Here is an 18983-nt window from a genome sequence, read left to right on the forward strand (position 1 = left end):
ATGAAGGAATAAAATTGATGAAGAATTCGGCATCAGTTCCAGCTTCAATACCTAAGCTGGATTAGAAATACTGCGCTCCAGAGACGGCCCGGGCATGTCTTATTGGTCATCCTCGTCCGAAGTCAAGTGTGACTCAAGCAGCGCAAAGATGCTCCAAATATCCGATGGCAACCTGCGTGGCACCTCCTGATAAAGAGGGCAAGAGAATGGATGGTATTGGCAAGCGCTTTGCAGTCATGGCAGCAGCATCAATCAAAGCGGCTAATGCAATGACACTTCTGAGTCGGTTTAATAGACAGATGTGGTCTGACATCGCGCCAATCCTGTCACATCTTCCGGATGATAAGAAAGAGGAAGCAAATACAATTTTGCAAGATGGAGCCAGAGCAGCATCTGAGTCCATAGACGTAGCGATGGACATAGCGTCTATAGCTTTCCGTCAGATGGCTGGAGCGGTAGCCCTACCGAGGCAAGGGTGGCTCAAGTCAACCTCCTTAAGGCCTGAAGTCCAGTCTAAAATCATGGACATGCCATTTGATGGCGAGAGCCTCTTTGGTAAACATATTGATGAGGCAGTTCAAGGAATAAAAGCAGACACTGATACTGCTAGATCTTTGGGATCATTGCAGCAAGACCGTTACCAGTCATTTCGAGGCAGAGGATCGAGAGGACATTTTCAACAACGTTCCTCTTACCAATCAAATAGGTACCAACCATATAATCAGTAGGGTTACCGTCAATACTCCTCCAACCAACAGTATTGATCCTCGAATACATCTTTTCAGCAACAAGGGAGGAGAAAATCTGCTGCCAGAGGAAAACAAGACTCTGGTCGCAAACAGTGATATTCTCCAGGCGCCTCCGGCACCGTTTCATATCAATCAGTTCCATTACCTTTCTCAATTCCTACCACATTGGCAGTCCATAACATCGGACAGATGGGTGTTAGACATCATTACACAGGGTCACACCCTGGAATTCTCACAAAAACCTCCAAATCGCCCACCTCTCTGCAGAGTTCAACAACATCTTGCAGCACTCAAAGCAGAAGTTTTATCCCTCATAATGAAAGGGGCGATAAAAGAAGTTCCATCGAACCAGCAAGGGACAGGCTTCTATTCACACTTTTTCCTAATAAAGACGAGACAATCTTCCAAATGGAGGCAGGTAATGGACCTCAGAGATCTGAACAAATACATAAAGAAAATCTCTTTCCGCATGCCGTCCTTACAGGAAATCCTTCTCTTGCTTCACAAAGGAGACTACATGGTCTCTCTAGACCTGTTGGATGCATACTTCCATATTCCAATCCACAGGAAACACAAAAAGTATCTTCGATTCATGGTGGCGGGGCGTCATTACCAGTTCAAAGTTTTACCTATCGGCCTGAAGTCTGCCCCAAGAGTTTTCACAAAATGCATGGCGCAGATAGCAGCACATCTAAGGCAGCAAGGTCTACAAATGTTCCCTTATTTGGACGGCTGGTTGATAAAAGGACCATCATACCAAGCAACTCAGAAGTCTTTACAGATTTGTATGGATCTCTTTCAAAGATTAGGCCTTCGGATAAACAAAGAAAAATCCTTTCTTACTCCGACGCGTTCACTGCAATTTCTCAGAGCAATATTAAAAACTCAGGAAGTGAAAGCGTTTCCATCAGAAGAACGCGTAACAAAAATCCTAAGTCTGACAGCATCTCTAGCATCAAAAAAGTCCACTTCCATAAGGATCTTCAAATCTTTACTGGGAATGATGTCATCCTGTATCCCATTGATTCCCAACTGCCGTTTGTATATCAGACCGCTGCAAGAATCCCTAGACAAACAATGGGTTCAAGCACTAGGTTCCTTCGACGACAAGCTGGTCATAACCTGTCAGATCAAACGAGCAATGTCATGGTGGGGTATCAGGAGCAACTTGACAAAGGGCCTGCTATTCGAACCGCAATCTCCAAGTTACATCATGACATCAGACGCTTCATTGCGAGGTTGGGGAGCACACCTGCAAGACCTAGAGATTCAAGGTCTTTGGTCTCCTCAAGAGGAAAAACTTCACATCAATCTCTTGGAATTGAAAGCAGTTTTCCTGGGTCTTCAGGCATTTCTACCCAGAATTCAGAATTCAGGGTTCATCGGTCTTAGTAAGGACCGACAGCACTACCACAATGTTTTACCTTCGAAAGCATGGTGGCAAAGCCCGTATCTGCACAGGCACAGAAAATTTGGACTTGGCTTCTACGCCACAACATAGCTCTGCAAGTGGAGCATGTTCCAGGTATAGACAATACAAGAGCGGATCTGTTAAGCAGATCTTCCGACATTTGCCACAAGTGGGAATTAAATCAAGACCAACTAAATCGGATATTCCATTTGTGGGGCAAACCAAGTTTGGACCTGTTTGCAACTCAGAACAACTAAAAATGCAAACATTATGTAAGCAGGTTCCCACAGAAGTGTTCGAGAGGGAATGCTCTTCATCTCCGATGGACAGGGATGTTTGCTTATGCCTTCCCTCCCTTTCCTCTAATTCCGAGAATATTGAGAAAGATGAGATCGGAACCGTGCCAAATAATTCTAATAGCCCCATCCTGGCTGAGGTAATTTTGGTACACAGAACTTCTCCAATTGTCAGTGGAGCCAAGGATACAGTTCCCAATAACCAAAACTCTGATTTCCATGAACAGAGGTCAAGTCTTTCACCCGCAATTGACCTCTCTAAAATTGTCAGCTTGGAACCTTTTGGGCACGAGTTCCAGTCACTAGATATCCCGCAAGAATGTCGTGAAATCTTGAAAAGTTCTACAGCACTGTCTACTAACAAGACATACACTGCAAAATGGAAACAATTCTGTAACTGGTGTCTCGCACATAAGGTTCATCCTTTTTTCTTCTCGGCCTAAGAAAATTCTTCCATATCTGCTGCAACTAGCCAGATCGGGACTTTCGCATTCGTCAATTAAAGTCCATTTAGCAGCAATATCCAGATACCGAAGATCTCCAGGATGTCCATCTCTTTGGTCCCAAAGGTTAATTAAAGAATTCTTAAAAGAGTTATTCAGGACGTTTCCTCCAATTAAACGCCCTCCACCTCCTTGGCAGCTTAACACTGTCTTGTCACAACTCATGAAGGCACCTTTTGAGCCAATCCACAAAGCCGAGTTGCAATTCCTTTCATGGAAAGTAGCATTACTCCTGGCACTCACATCAGCCAGGAAAGTCAGCAAAATTCAAGCCTTTTAAATACAAGATCCTTTCATGCAATTCAGATCGGATAAGGTGCTGCTGAGAACTAATCCCAAATTTGTTCCTAAAATACCTTCTTCTTTTCATCTAAATGAACCAGTGATTCTGCCTACATATTTCAAGAATCCTTCTATGGCGGCAGAAAAAGCTCTGCATACTTTGGACATTGGCAGATGTCTAAAATTCTACATTGAAAAGACATAATCCTTTCGTAAATCAAACCAATTGTTTATTGCTTATTCAGGGCCTAGAAAAGGTTTGGCCCTTTCAAGATCCTCCATCTCTAGATGGATTGCTTCCGCAATCGTCTTCTGTCAAGAGAAAGCAGGAAGACCTCCATACACAAAAGTCCGTGCTCACGATACACGGAAAATGGCAACGTCAACTGCATTACTAGCAGGCGTATCCCTTCCAGACATATGCAGAGCAACAACTTGGTCAAATGTTCATACATTTACCAAACATTATTGTCTGGACACAGAATGGAGAGCAGATGCAGCAGTGGGACAAGCAGTTCTACAACATCTTTTTAAATACGGTACATATTTATTAATTTACAGTTGTTTTCTGTAATGTTGTTTATGCACAAAAGTTTTAATTTAATGACAAATGGTGTTTCATGCCTTTTGATTCTTATTGAGTCTTTAAAAATGTATGTCACACTAGGGGTTCTAGCCTAGAAACGCTCTTGCAAAAAGGACTGCTATCTATTCTGATACAAGCATGTGAATCTATGAAAGATTGAATACTGGAGAAAAAAATATTAACTTACCTGTACACTATGGTTCTCCAGTATTATCTTTCATAGATTCACATGCACCTGCCCACCTCCCCGTTTCTGCTAGGTAGACCACCTTTTATCTCTGGTTTCTTACAAAGCTCACTCTTGGGCTGTTGGAAATCTGAGGTATGGTGGCTCTGCTGGGAATGGTGTAGGCTGGTGCTGGCAGCTGATTGGGTGTAGTTTGGGCCACATATTGAGGAGGAGAGGTTACCTATTGTTTCAAAACTCTATGGCTTCCAGGCAGTTTTTTCTTCTACTGCTATGGTTATTCTTTTACCGGGAGACTCCCACCATGACAACGGGGAAGATACAAGCATGTGAATCTATGAAAGATAATACTGGAGAACCATAGTGTACAGGTAAGTAACTAGTTTTTCACTCTGCTTTACAAGAACCACAGGGGAGATCCATTCGGATGTTTCTATTTCCTCAATAATTCAGGCGAAAGACGAAAACCTAGAGTTCTTCGACTCCCTCTTCCCCGCTCTTAAAACGTCTACGGCTCTCCACCCTCAACAGCCGCGGTCCACTAACCCTAATGACTCCTGCCATACGCCTAACCCGAAGAGCGTACCTCCACCACCTCACCTTCCCCTTACCCCGCGCTTAATCATGTCTCCAGTCATTCGCCCCCCAACCCCACCCCCCTCTACTCCCCACCCACTGCCCCCCTTCACCCAAACTCCCAGAACTCGACTACCCCCACCTACCCATCCGACTCCTTTCCCTCTAGTCCACGTCTCCCAAAGCACCCCAGGCTCTCAGTATCCTACCCATAGAGATCCCAGACCACCCATCATCACTGAGCCACAGCCCCCAACGCGAACCCACACTCCTCTAGCTTTCACCGCCCCCTTAGTGAAGACAACCTCCACCCCCTAGGGGAACTCATCTCTCTTCCCTCCTTATCCCTCGCCCTCCCGATCTCTAAATTTGTCTCAGATCCTCCCACCCCGACTTCCCTCCTGAATAATTACTTGCCCCATAGCCTCTCTCCCCCTCTAGTCCTCTCACAATCTAACTCTAACACAGAACCGGTCCTCCCAACCCCTACTATCCCCCTCAGCAAAGTCTTGCCCCACTGCCCCTCTCTCTCTCTCTCTCGAGGTCCAGCCTCACCCACCCTCCACCCCCCACCCCCCAACACCCAAACTAACGCAACGCCTGGACCTTCTAGAAGCCCAGATCGCTACCCTGATTGTTGGCCTGAAGGAAACCCTATCCTCCCTAGAGAAACTCCTGCCACCCGCCCATTCCGTCGCACCACCCCTCCTCCAACCACATCCCATTAGGAATGACTCTCTGCCTCCAGTTGGGTCCAGGCCCCCCCTAGGCTCCCAACCTCCTCCCACCAAACCCAGGACTGAGCCACGAGTTGACAGTCCTAGAAGAATTGTTCCCTCCCTTTCGCCCCAAGAAGTGAACTCCCTCGTCGCCCCCTATGAATCCCCTCTTACCCAGCCAGCCCAAGCTCAACCCCAATCCCATTCACCCTTCGTCCCGATTCAAGTCATCACGGGAGTAGGAAGAGACCCGCCCCCCCGAAAAGCTCCCAGACCACCATCCTATCTCTCCTCCTTACCCAGAGCTACTTCTGGCAATCCAAAATCGAATGCTTACCGCCCGATTAACTGTATTCTCATCAACTGCCGCTCCGCCGTCAAACATGCTACAGAAATTGCCGAAACCATTCTCTCCCATGACCTGGATGTCGCCTTCATCACTGAAACATGGCTTAACACTCTATCCCTTCCCATCATGGACACGCTAGTGCCGCACGGTTTCGCTATTATCCACAAAGACAGGCCCATACACAAAGGGGGCGGAATAGCTATTATCCACAAAAATGACCTCTCCATCACTGAAACTCCCTCCGTCATTTACAAATCCTTTGAATGCCTTTCGTTCAGCCTCAAGTCGCCGAACTACTGTCCACTTCAATGCCTTCTCCTCTACCATCCTCCGGGCAACTCCTCCGAATTTGGCGCTCAGCTAACGGACCTGATCACACAAACCGCTCTGGATAGCGACTTCAGAATAATTCTTGGCGACCTCAACATTAGATGGAATGTAACTAAAAACCCACTCATCCAATCTCTCACCTCCCTTCTACATGACTACGATTTAACCCAGCACTGCACAGAGGAAACCCACCATAGAGGAGCAATCCTTGATGCAATCATCGCGGATAAAAAGACAATCTCGATCGACCACATCATCCCGGTGGACTGGTCGGACCATCACGCCATTCTCTTCCATATCAATCATTCGGTTCTGTCCCTCCCACCTACTCAAACCTCCCCCAAGTGGGTCAGAAACTTTTCGAGAATTCCTCCTGATAAGCTAGAAGAGGGACTTAGCTCACTCCTCTCGAACTCGACGGAACTCCTCTCCACCACGGAACTCACCTCGCTGTACCACGCCAACCTGGAGCTCGTCCTAGATCAGCTGGCACCGCGGAAACTAAAAAAACCAAGAAGCATCCCCTCCAGATCCTGGTTCTCCACAGACATCAATGAAGAAAGAAGACACCTACGATCCATGGAAAGATCCTGGAGGACCAACCCCACCTCCCTCAACAGGGACCAACTCAAGGCAACTCGTAAAATCTACTACAACCATATCAAGAATAAAAAGTCGTCCTTCTTCTGCTCCGCTCTAGACAATGCTAAAAACCGCCCAAAAGAACTCTTCAACATCATCAGGAATCAAACATCCATTCCTGTGATAGACAATAGGGTAGCATCCAAATCTCAATGTGACGACTTTGCCATCTTTTTCAACGAAAAAATTGCCAAAATCGATCGCTCACTCTGCGCTATGCCCTCAGCCATTCCCTCCGCAACTACCCTCAACAGGCCAGCAACCTCAGCCATTCGCTGGTCCTCCTTCCGGCTTATCCAGGTTGAAGTGATAAGCAATCTCATAGCCACCACCAATCCCTCATCCCATTCCCTTGATCAGCTTCCCCCGAGAATAACAAAAGACCTGAAGCTCACTCTAGCCCCAACTTGGGCCAAGATCATCAACAGCTCTTTGAGCGAGGGCTCCATCCCTGACTGCCTTAAAATAGGTCAAGTCACTCCACTCCTAAAAAAACCCGGCCTGGACCACAAGGACATGAACAACTTCAGACCAGTTTCGAACCTTCCACTCTTATCGAAAATTCTGGAAAAATGTGTGCTGTCTCAGCTTCCCCAGCACCTAGAAAGCATGAATCTTCTCGACCCACACCAATCAAGGTTTAGAAAAGGCTGCAGTACAGAAACCGTAATCCTAAATGTCCTGGACGATCTTCACATGTCGCTCGACTCCAACCAATGTAGCCTTCTCATCCTCTTAGACCTTTCGGCTGCATTTGACACAGTGGATCATGCCCTGTTACTCAATGTCCTCCAGGAGAGAGCAGGTATGGAAAAGACGGTCCTAAAATGGTTCTCCTCCTTTCTCAACAACCGCACTCAAAGAATCAAAATTAAAAGCTGCGAATCGGACCCTCTCCCCATCACTAGAGGTGTGCCTCAAGGGTCAGTACTCTCACCTCAACTTTTCAACATCTACATGGAGCCCCTCACGTCAATTCTAAGGAAGTGCAACATCCCCTTCCACCTCTACGCGGACGACACACAACTCTACCTGGAAACCACTTCGATCGCAGACATCCACAGCCTGAACTGCACACTCATTGAAGTTCAACATTGGCTCTCATCCAACAACCTCAAACTCAATGAAGGAAAAACCGAAGTGCTCCTCATCTCGAACAAAGATGAAAACCCCCAAATTCTAGAATGGCTCAAAGCCTTAAACGCCCTGAATGTTCCACTTGTTCCTACAAACTCCGTAAAATCCCTAGGGATCACCCTTGACCCTAAACTGGACATGAAAGAACACATCTCAAAAACTGCCAAAAGTGCTTTTCTGAGCCTGAAACTCCTCTACAAACTGAAACCCTTCCTCCCCTCGAAAGACCTGAAACAGGCTACTCAGGCTCTGGTACACTCCAGAATTGACTATGGCATCGCTACGCTGACTGGATCAGCCAAATCTCACCTGGGTCCTCTGACCTCTACCCTCAACGCCGCAGCAAGAATGGTCACGGGAACCAGGAAATACGAACACATCTCCCCGGCTCTTAAGGATCTGAAGTGGCTCCCTATCGTCCAACGAGCCAGTTTCCGCACAGCTTGCCTCACTCACAAAGCCCTGCATACAGGCAAACCTGAATATCTGGCCAACAAGCTCAAAAAGGCCGGTCAATCTAGGAACCTTAGAAGCTCCAACATGCTCCTACTCATTCCTCTGAAATCCCAGAAACACAAAACATCCAGCAAATCCTTTGCGGGCAATGCTCCAAAGATTTGGAACGCCATCCCCCCACATATCAGAACGACCGCCTCCTTCCCGAAATTCAAGATGTTACTCAAAGCCCTCTTCCTTGAGCGCTCTGGATAGTAGTAAGATCTCCACGTCTGACTTTTAAAGCCCTTTTTCTCTGCGGTCCAAGAGCCGGATGACTTGCTTTTGACTCTACCCTGTTTTTGCGCTCCTGTTACTATTGTAAAGTCTTTCTCTTCACCCTTGTGCTCCCTGCTCTGTTCTCCTTCCTCACTGCCTCTCTGATGCCTATTTGTACGTGTTGTGAAGCACTCTGATACCCTCGGGTCCAGCTAGCGCTATACAAAACTTTAATAAATAAATAAATAATGCCATCTCTCAATATTTCATCCAAAAGTTCCTGTAATTCCTTTCTCACACTGAATAGTACCCCTCCCATTTTTTGTCTGATTGGTTCAGCTCTATGCTTAAGTTTTATTTCATGTTCATATCCTTAGAATTTCCCCAATTTTTGACTGAAAACGTCCGTAAAAGACGTTATTATTCCTTCCTTTACGTCCATTTACGTTACTACCAACATAGGATTCTCAGCACTCGGATCAAATTTGATGTTTAGTCTTCTTTTATCCTTCCAGACTGAAATATTTGCTCTTTGTTTGCCACGTAGATCTTTAGTTGAGCAGATTTACCTTTGAACTGGTTTGTGGCTACAAAATGACCCTCAAAATCAATTAGTCGTCCATCATATGTGACAGCACGGATATCAAGAGGCAATACTTGTGGTACCTCATTTCCAAGTTTTGCTTCAAAATAAGATTTAGAAATAATAGAAAAGGGGGAACCTGAATCTGCCGTTACGAACTACTCTTTATCATGCACTTGCATGTTACAAATTGGTGGATTGACAGGTTCATCTGTTGATTTCGTTTTCATCAATTTGTACCAGTAACACCATGTCATTTCCCATTGCAGTATCATCATCAATGCACACTTCATTGTAATCTGAACTGTGGGTCACCTGTGCATTGCGATGCTTAGTTTGCTTTTTTGCCTCTCTACTCATCTTGGCAAAATAGCCTTTCTTTTTACAATTGTTACATTATCTATTAATAGATAGACAGGTTTTTGAAGACGCAAAATGTGTTGGATCTCCACATCTAAAACAAATTGTCTTAATGTCCTTGCGTCCTCTTCTATGCACCTCATTCTTAACATGCCTGCTAATGATAGAACATACTTCTCCATCTTTTTTGAATAAGTGAGTTACTTTTATGCACTTCTTTCACCCAGTTCCTGGGTCGAGGACACTTAGTGCCAAGATGACCTGCGCAGGTCTAGGCCCACCCTTGTCATGGGTCACGCTACAGTCTTTCTGGCAAGGATTGAGTGCCTTAGCACTGATGCCATTAAATCAGATAGGTCTGAAACCTGTCTCTTGGGTCACTGGCTGTTCTCCATCTGGAGAATACACTACCACAGTACATTCACTCATCCGGGTCACTACACACCCTCAAGATGCAGATGCAGGCCCCTCACAGCGCCTTTGATTTTCACTCCCAGCACTCAGGCTGGGGTCTATAGCTGCTGTCACCCATGCAGGAAGACTAACTTTCGTCAGGAAAAAACAGTCCACCCAAACCAGATTACTCCTCTGACAGAGACTACTGGGAGTGCTACTGGGCTCTACGTACTAGGGCACTCAGTACCCATCCTATAGCTCCTTAGGGTTACCATTACACCTCCTACCTTAGGAACTACCTACCCCCTTACTGGGCCACACACCAGCATAGCATCCAAATGTGGTGGCGGCACAGGGGTCCTGTAGGGAGCCCTTTGTTTTCTCTCCACCATGGTGTACATGGAGGAGGAACTTCTATGACACCGGCGGAGGAGAGGAAACTCGTAATATGCTTTACAGGAACACGGTGGTCCAGCCAAGCATATTACGGCATCTGACTGCTGCAATACCTCCAGGAAATGGTGGTTCCCTAGAGGCGTTGGCGGTCCGACCGCCCAACTCGTAATGGAGCAATCGGACAGCCGGTGCAGCGGTGGCTGGACTGCCACTGCCGCACCCATGAGTCTGGCGGTCCTTGGACCGCCTGACTCGTAATCGTGCCTTTAGAGAGACAAATGCTGTGTAGGAGTGTCAACAGAAGGTAGAAATGTAGAGAGGACTGTGTAGAGGAGCTAGGAGCCATAGCGTACAAGGTGCCATTGCTACATGGGACATTAACACACCCTCAGGTTCTCTTCTGAGTATCTTTGGAGCCAAGCATGTAAGACTAATTGAAAAATGTCCACAATCCCAGATTGTAAACAAAAACGTTGTTCAAAATATTCAATGTATGCAGAAATAGTTATACAAATTGATTATTTTTAGGTTTGTCCAAGGCAAGACCATAAATAGATCAGGCTCAGTGTTACAAGATTGTGGTTTGGAACTTGAGGTCCTTTATCCAGTATTTCAATAGCTTCACTCCACAGCTTTTTGGAAATATATTTTCCACTTTTCTTGATTACTGAAACCTTTATATTTCAGTACTTTATGGCAAAGATGAAATCTCAACTAATGTGTTTTCTGTTTTTATCTTCTGGAAAGGTACCTACATAGGTCCACATCATAAGTGTGAGGGTAGTATTAGTGTGGTAATTTCCTAGTCAGTCTTAATAATACCATGGGCATTGTTAATTCCAGATTGCAGAACTACTGTGGGTAGCAAGTAATTCAATTTAGACCCCTATGCAATGGGGAATTACATGCTGAAATTGATGTTATCCTTCAAATTTACATATGTGATTCATGAGACAGATTTCACCATGTTCAATCTAGTGGATGTATCCCCAAAACTACTCTTGATACTTTTGCATGTTGTAATACCACATGAAAAATTGCCAGTTTGGCAGGAAACTCCTATGCTCTCTCAGTTCGGTATTACTAGACAATTCACAATGGAGGCATAAATAGTGAAAAATATAAGTATTTAAAGTGTGGGAATGTGTAATATTATGTAAAAGAGTATTTGTATTAAACAAACAATGAACCTCCTTAACTTAAAATGTAAATTACTGAGTAGAAGTAGGATATGATTTATCAATTGACAGAAGAATGAATATAACTATGCTTATAAGTCATTAACAAAAAAAAGATGGAAGTAATCTTTATGAGTTTTTGTTTAAGTTAGAAACACTTCTTAAGTGAAGTGAAGCACAAATAAGCCAACATGAAAGTACTACCTGGTGCTATGTGTTCCCTGTACAGGAGGAGCTTTTCAGAACTATTGCATCCATTCAACTTGTTGCACCTCGATATAGATGGCGGAGAAGCAGGTGGGCCCGTGCATGCCCAGTTGCTTTGAAGGAAGGAAACATAAAAATGGGGGTGACTGAGTTTTCAGTCAGGTAAGCGTAATGCATTAATGTTATTTTGAGCATATGAGTGAAACATTATTACGTACTTAGCATCTTTTTTTTTTTAAGCTTTCTAGATAAGATGTATATACTTTCGTCAGAAGATGCTTTAAAACAATTTATCTCAAATCCACGGCCTTTCCTTCTTCCGCCTATGCCAATTCCTCCATGTAAGGTAGTGGTATTTGGTCCTCCTTTTTCTGGAAAAACAACTCTCTGCAATCTTATTGCCACCAAATACAACGGAAAGGTAACGTAGCACTTACATATGGCTACACATGTTCTTTACGCTTTGTTATATTAAAATACTTGTTACAAATCAGTTTGAGCCTTATTTTAAATGGGTATAAGCTGAAAAAACGAATGTGTAACGTTTTTGAAGGCAAGTAGGATTTTACAGCATTGTTTTGACTTCTGGGTTATTCTTTGGAGGAATCTATACCTAATTTGAATTCATTACACACTATGATTTATACTTCCTGAACTACTACACCAATACTTTTGTTTTAATGTTTTAGATTGGATAATTTCATGAGAGGTTTCCTTGTGAAAATTCACTTCTCAATGTAAGGCAGTCAGTGTTTCAAATATACTCAGATAATTGCATGGTTTTCCTAAGCTTGTGAAAACAATTTCCGGTGCCTTGGACAAAAGTTAAACACTGGGCCCTCTCTGGACACTAGAAACAAAGAGAGGAGTACCACCAACGAGAAATCACAGATTCCTAATGGGGTGTGTAGTTGGACAAAAGTGAGAAGTTCTCCTTTTGTTAAAAAACCCCTCACTCATCACCTAGTGATGACATGCTTCATCATCGGGGTCCACCCTAATGACCTAGCGTCATCAGGGTGTGCTACAACACCTGTTTACAGTGGAGCTGGTTGTGAGTGAAGGTGCGTGAAAAGAAAAGGTAAGTGTGTTAAAAATTGTCCTGGTTTGAACTTGAGAAAAAAAAAACTTTATTTGCAAGCAACTGGACAATGTTAAAATCGTGGCGAGATAAAGTGAGGGTAACTATGAACCTGTGTATCTCTGTATGTGTCTGGTCTACATGTTTCAACCATAAAGGTTTAGATTTAACCAGGTTTTCTTCAGGACCAAAAAACCAGTGGAGTGGATGGTCTGCGTCCCCTAAAAGACGCACCCGGTCCTACTCTCTGGGACCACTGATTGGCAAAAGTGTGCCAGTGGTTTCAGCTAGCACCACAGTGGGTGAGCTTAAAAAATCAAAATACTCTCAATGGAGTAATGTTTGGCTTCATAGGGCAGGGGAGGTTATCCTCGTTCTGAAACGTAATAGTTTAGCTGCGAGGTCTAAGTCCGATAACCTACTTCCGTCCGCCGCCCTGTTAAAGCCCTCTCTGGACACTTCAGACCAGGCTCTAGAAGCACCTGTGTCTAGGCATCACTAATATGTACTCCTGGGAGAAAGAAAACATGGTGTTTGATGCCTTCAAGTGGAATGGTCATATAAGCTGCCTGTTTATTAATGACATTAGCAGACTTGCTTTCATTTGGGAATTCCTAAATAATATTTTCTGAAGGACCCGTCCCCTCCGTGTGGTGGTCCTTGTTTGTTCCCTATCTTGGTGAGACATATACATTAACGGTGTTGATGCATTCTCTTGTCACATATTAGTGTGTGATATTGCTTTCTGATTTGAAAAGAACAAACGCCACACTCACACCGGAAGCAGCACTTTCCCTTTTGGAAGTGGAATTAGAGCTAGTTGGAAAGTTAAGTGCTGGAGAGCAGGGGTGCACGTAATGTGTGCATTAATATTGATAGTGAGAGGCCCAAAGTGAAGTATGATTTCATAATTCAACTTTGTAAAGTATCAGGAAGCTCCATGGGTTAACAGAGAGGAGTGGTGGACAAGTGGAGATACATCTAGAGAGAGGAGAGACATGGAGATTGCACTAGGGGCAGGAATATGATGGGGTGGAAATAATTTTGTAAAACAATTAAGATTCCTTATGAAGTTTGCTGTGCCATATTGTCAAAAGATCCCCACCAAATTTTATGCACAAGCTACATGAACGCTTATGGTAGCCCGGAAAGAAAAAGATCAATCCAATCACATGTTGTGTTCTTTCATATATTTCCTTTATTTGGCAAGATCGGATTTTAATTCTCTTCCATTAGGATGCATGGTGCTGCTACTTCATTTTACAGGAAAAGTCTATCCCAGGTGTCTTTTCACAATACCCGTCATTAAGGAGTTCTTGAAAGTCATACAAAAGAGTTTTCCACCTAGCAGACGTCCCTTATGGAAGGTTAGTGCAGTCATTCGAAATGAAGCTATCCACAAAGCTTCATTGAAACATCTATACCAGAAAGCCCTTTGCTTCAGCTTGTAGAGTCAGTGAGATACATATTCTACGTTCATAAGAACCATAGTTGTTTTTGATTTTGTTCCAGCAGAGTGGTAATGAGATCGTTTAACACCTTAACATGCCTAATTAAAAGAGCTTTGTGCAAAATGGATGTAAAGAGACATCAGTTTTTATTTAGGTAAAATTAAAGTTGGCTAGAAGAGCAAACCAGATTTTTTTATCAAAACGGTCTGATGCAAGAAGGTTTCGACTCATCTTAACTGGTGTTTTCCAAATGAAACAGATTCTGCATAACATAATGCTTCAATAAGTGAACAAACATTACCTGCTAAGCGCCAAGGGCATTCCACATTTAGTAAAAGAGCCTTTGCAGCTTTATTATGCTGTGTCCCTATAAGTGATATTTGTAAAGCCACAGCATATTATAAGTGTGTAACGCAACTCTGGTAGACAGCATGGGTTATTTGTTCCTACTTGTTGGTTTTACCGGCCTGTTGCTTTGCCCACTGCTTTTTAGAAGAGATGGTCTTGCTATGCTATTCTGTTCACATGTTAATTATTACAATTGAAGATATTACAATGGGGAATGAAAAGATAGTTGTCATCTTAGCTCTCCATCATGGGTATCTTTAATAAAGTAATAAACAACCCATCTTTCACTCCAGCAACAGGTTTGAGTGGTACATTATATAAAATAATAAGGCTTAGAGCGCTTCAAAATGAGCTGAAGCAGTTTCCAGTGCAAGTCATGATGGGGGTTTCCAGCTGTTAACTACTACAACGGTATAGTACCAATGATTAGGTTTGCAGCTTATCTTGGCTTAATTTGTCTAATTTTCTCTTTCAACACGACTCAGTAAAAGATGACTCTAAGTAGCTATTGTGTAAATATGGCAATTCTAAATCAGAATTTGCAAAAAACTGGGTGTTACTAAGCCATTACCTAGAAAGACTCCTCCAGTTTGACAAATGCCTACTTGTCAAGTCGACATTACAAAACTTAATTTGTCACAGGGATCTGTCTCATAATGGAATTCTCAAATTAGGTAGTAGTGGTACCACACTCTTCTTTCAAATTAATTTGCATAAATCCGCACATAAATTGCATTTTGAAATATTCTTCAAAGAAAATAATTTAAAAAAGCCTATTAAAGCCTACATGCATTGTGTTGCTATTAGACTTGATGTTGACACACTGCTCTCTTTAAAAAAGGTGAAAATGAAATATCCAGACAAAACTATATTAATTGATGTATGGATTCAGAGCATTGTATAGAGAGCGGTTTAAGACAATGACTAACATTTGATACTGTAACATGAATCTCTTGGGCAAGATGCATCAATACACCGTTTTGCGATTCCCTAAATGTAAATCTTTGTGATTCGCAATTATGAAATAGCAAAACGGCATGCATGAAAGTGTGTTGAAAACTTTCTGCTATTCTTAGGGGATTGCAAAGGACCTACCTCATGAATATCAATGAAATAGGAATCGCAAAAATCACAAGGATGGTGGCCTGCTGGGGTCAGTAGACCACCATGTCCATGATTGCTATTAAATAAAGCAATCTTTTTTTTTGTAAAGCTTCCCATTTTCCTTAAAGGAAAACGGGATGCTTTACAAAAATAAAAAATAAAAGTTTGCCTTTCATTTTTGAAGAGCAGGTAGTGGTCCGTGGGACCACTGCCTGCTCTTAAAAAACGGTTTTTACAAACATTCAAAAAGGGAAAGGGGTCCCTTGAGGACCCCTTCCCATTTGCGAGACGGGTTACCACCTACTTGAAGTAGGTGGTAAAATGCGAATGTTTTGCGGCCGAATTTCGGTCGCAAAACATTTATACATACCAATGAGATTCGGTATTAGGAAGGGACGCCCTAAACATGCCCCTTCCTAATACCAAATCACAAACCCAAATTGCACTTCGGTAACATGTTACTGAATCTCAATTTATGTTTGATAAATGTGAAAACCCTTTTTTATGGATTCGCAAATGGACCGATTCTGCGAATCGGGCCGTTTGTGAACGCAAAAATTGTTGATACATGTGGCCCTTTGTATTTTAGTGAACTGGCATGGAAAGAGGTCAATAATGATATTTCATGTAATGCTGAACAATTAACGTCATACAGAATTTCTAAAGAACAATATCTGACTGTAAAAAAAAATGAATGGTGGTCCTAACAATGGTATTAAACCTTCTAATAAAGAGGTAAATTAAGTAGTTTGGGGTACTTAGCAATACGTTGATGAGGCAATATAGCAACCTAATGATTTCACATGGTATGCAAGGCTTACGGCCTCATATAGAGTTTGGCAGGTGGATACTCAGTCAAAAATGTGATGCATATCCCGTCCGCTTTATTGCAAGTGCATTAGGGTATAATACACTTGTAATACGGCAGTCTGTATATCCATCACATTTATGGTAAAGTAACCCATCTAGCAAACTCGAAATCAGGCCCAGAGTAAAGATCCTAAACCTGTATTGATTCTATATTAACTTTTGAAATGGCAAGATATGAGAATTCTATATGAAGCACAAATTCATTTTGTGAAAGTTACATTTTCTACCGTTCTAAAATTTTAACCTAACCCGAGGGACCTTAAATCATTAACCAAACCACCAAGCAAGTCCCATACTATCTATCATTCAGGGCCTTACGTTATCTATTTCTTATTTAATGTCACTGGTTGTAAGAAGCTGGCTCTGTATATGGTATGCCCACTAGATTGTTATACAGTGTCCAGAGTGCAGGAGTTCCCCAAAAGGGTACAGGTTCAATGTAAAACCCAAAGTGCTCTATTAGTTGTAGTGTGGGCGAGCAGCCTTAGGCCTAACACAAAGGAGTGTAAGACATTTATTGCACAAAAGTGATCAATAAAGGACATATGCCTGAATAAGGAGATCCATACCAATTTTAGATAATTATATGTTGTTTCTTCTTTATTTTAAGACCATGACCATGGTCACTTTGAAAAACTGACACAGAAACATTTCAGCACAGTTCAATGTTCTCCTATATGGTGGCCGGGTGCAGGGGGCAAAATAAATGTCTGGTGCCAGTGCTTTTCTATGGAGATTCTTCTTTTGGCAAGTCAGCAAGGGGTCAAGGGTCAGGTGAGTACCAAGCTTTTTGGGTTAGGACCAGCACAGGGCCAAAAAGAAGCACCATCATACACCACCAGCGGCACAGTGGCAGAGTGGCGGACGGGTGCAGGGTGCAAAATCTGTGTCTGGTGCCCAGTGCGTTTCTAAGGAGATTCTTCTTTTGGCAAACAGGCTGCAGGTGTTGCACCGGAGGTTGCAGGAGGGAGACCAATGATAGCAGAGGTAAGTAGAGATGTAGGGGGTCGTAGGGGCACCGTCAGTTCAGCTCACCAAGGCCCATGGGCTTTGGATGCAGGTGTGCCTTTCGCCATCAGTCTTCTTACAAGAGCTGGTTGCAGTCAAGGGGAGCCTCTGGATTCACACTGCAGACGCCACCATGGAGATCAGGAGAGGTCAGCCATCGCTGAACACAAGATCAGGATGGCTGGGGAGACTTCATTGCACTGGTGAGCCACTCGTACTCTGGCTGCGGGCTTTGGGTGCAGTGTGGGCTTGAGGTTCCAGCTGGATCTGGAGCCCTTGGAGTCGGTTTCTTCTGGACAGGCCCACTGTCCGCGGGAGATTGGAGACTTTTCCGAAGGCAGCAGTCCTCCCAAGGTTTACAGAGGTCGCTGGCTGCAAGACATGTCGCAGGTTTGCAGAAGCTGCAGACAATCCCATAGGCCTGGCGCCAAAGCCGTTGGTGTCTTCAGTCTTCTCTGCAGGGATGTCGTCTTGCTTCTAGGTCATCAGAGATCTAGTTTCTAGGTCTGGGGGAGCCACCAAAATGATTTAGGGGTGTTTTAAGGGAGTAGCAGGTAGGCCAATGGGCACCTTACCTGGGGGGACTACACCCTCCATTATGTCACCCTCCTTTGGGAGGGTCATAGACCTAACTCTGATTGGAGGGGTCTCCCGATCTTCAAGATGGCGGGAACTGAAAGATTTTCTTCACCTCACCTCCCCCACCTTAGGGGTGGAGTTGGCAGTGGTGGGCACACCTTCTATTATCCTGAGTTTTCCTGCCGTTTTCCCCGCCCGGACTGGGGGTGTAAACCAGGGGCTGCCATCTGCTGCTAGCAGCCGATGCTGGGGGTCGCATTACAATGGCAGCAAGCCTTTGAAGCTTCCTTCTTTGAGCACTGGCGCATCCGGGGGGAGGAGCTGTGACACCTCTGCCCATGATATACATTGTTTCTGGTCCCACAGAGCTGTGTTTCTCCAGTATTAGGGTGTTTTTCATAGATTCACATGCCTGGATCATTCCAAGTCATCGGAGTGGGAGTCCCACTGTACATGAAAAAGCAATATATTTTTTTTTAACACATTTTATTGGCATTTAGTCTTTATAATCATATACATTGCACCATGAGGAATATACTTTCAGCATATACAAGAATTGGACCTATAAAGTTCGTAACCGCATACTATATAACAACTTTTATACAAAGAATAGAGCATGGTTCCCATACCCAGCTCCCTAAATCTCTTTCTGGGATGTAGTGTAACAAAGACTTCAGAGGGTCCTCTTGTTGGCAGCTGTTAATACCTGTGATATTTCACACTCGTGCGCAGTGCTGGTCTGGGTGTTGTACTAAATGTGATGTCCTCTTAGATCATTACTTAAAGTCTCGCATAACATTTCTATCGGATCATAAAATAACCGTAGACAGCGCCCTATCCGCAGGTTATGACGCCATTAATGACCATATACATCTGTGGAATTTGTGTACATATAATTATTGCACTCTGAGTTATTAAAGTGGCAATGTAACCAACTGCAA

At 43.7% G+C, this 18983-nt stretch overlaps 1 protein-coding gene across 6 annotated transcripts in view; it reads left to right on the forward strand.

Annotated features, from left to right (window-relative positions):
* The window catches only part of AK9 (adenylate kinase 9), a 1611121-nt gene that overhangs the window by 254248 nt on the left and 1337890 nt on the right, over window positions 1-18983 (forward strand). For 5 of the 6 annotated variants that reach the window (XM_078648533.1, XM_078648534.1, XM_078648537.1 and 2 more), the window contains exons 11-12: window positions 11624-11763; window positions 11842-12022. In XM_078648533.1, the coding sequence (XP_078504659.1) occupies window positions 11624-11763; window positions 11842-12022 (321 nt within the window). Of the gene's footprint in view, window positions 1-11623; window positions 11764-11841; window positions 12032-18983 lie in introns of those variants that run through there. The other variant, XM_078648538.1, reaches the window with a different exon arrangement.

This window comes from Lissotriton helveticus, chromosome 6 (genome assembly GCF_964261635.1).
Source record: "Lissotriton helveticus chromosome 6, aLisHel1.1, whole genome shotgun sequence".
NCBI lineage: Eukaryota > Metazoa > Chordata > Amphibia > Caudata > Salamandridae > Lissotriton > Lissotriton helveticus.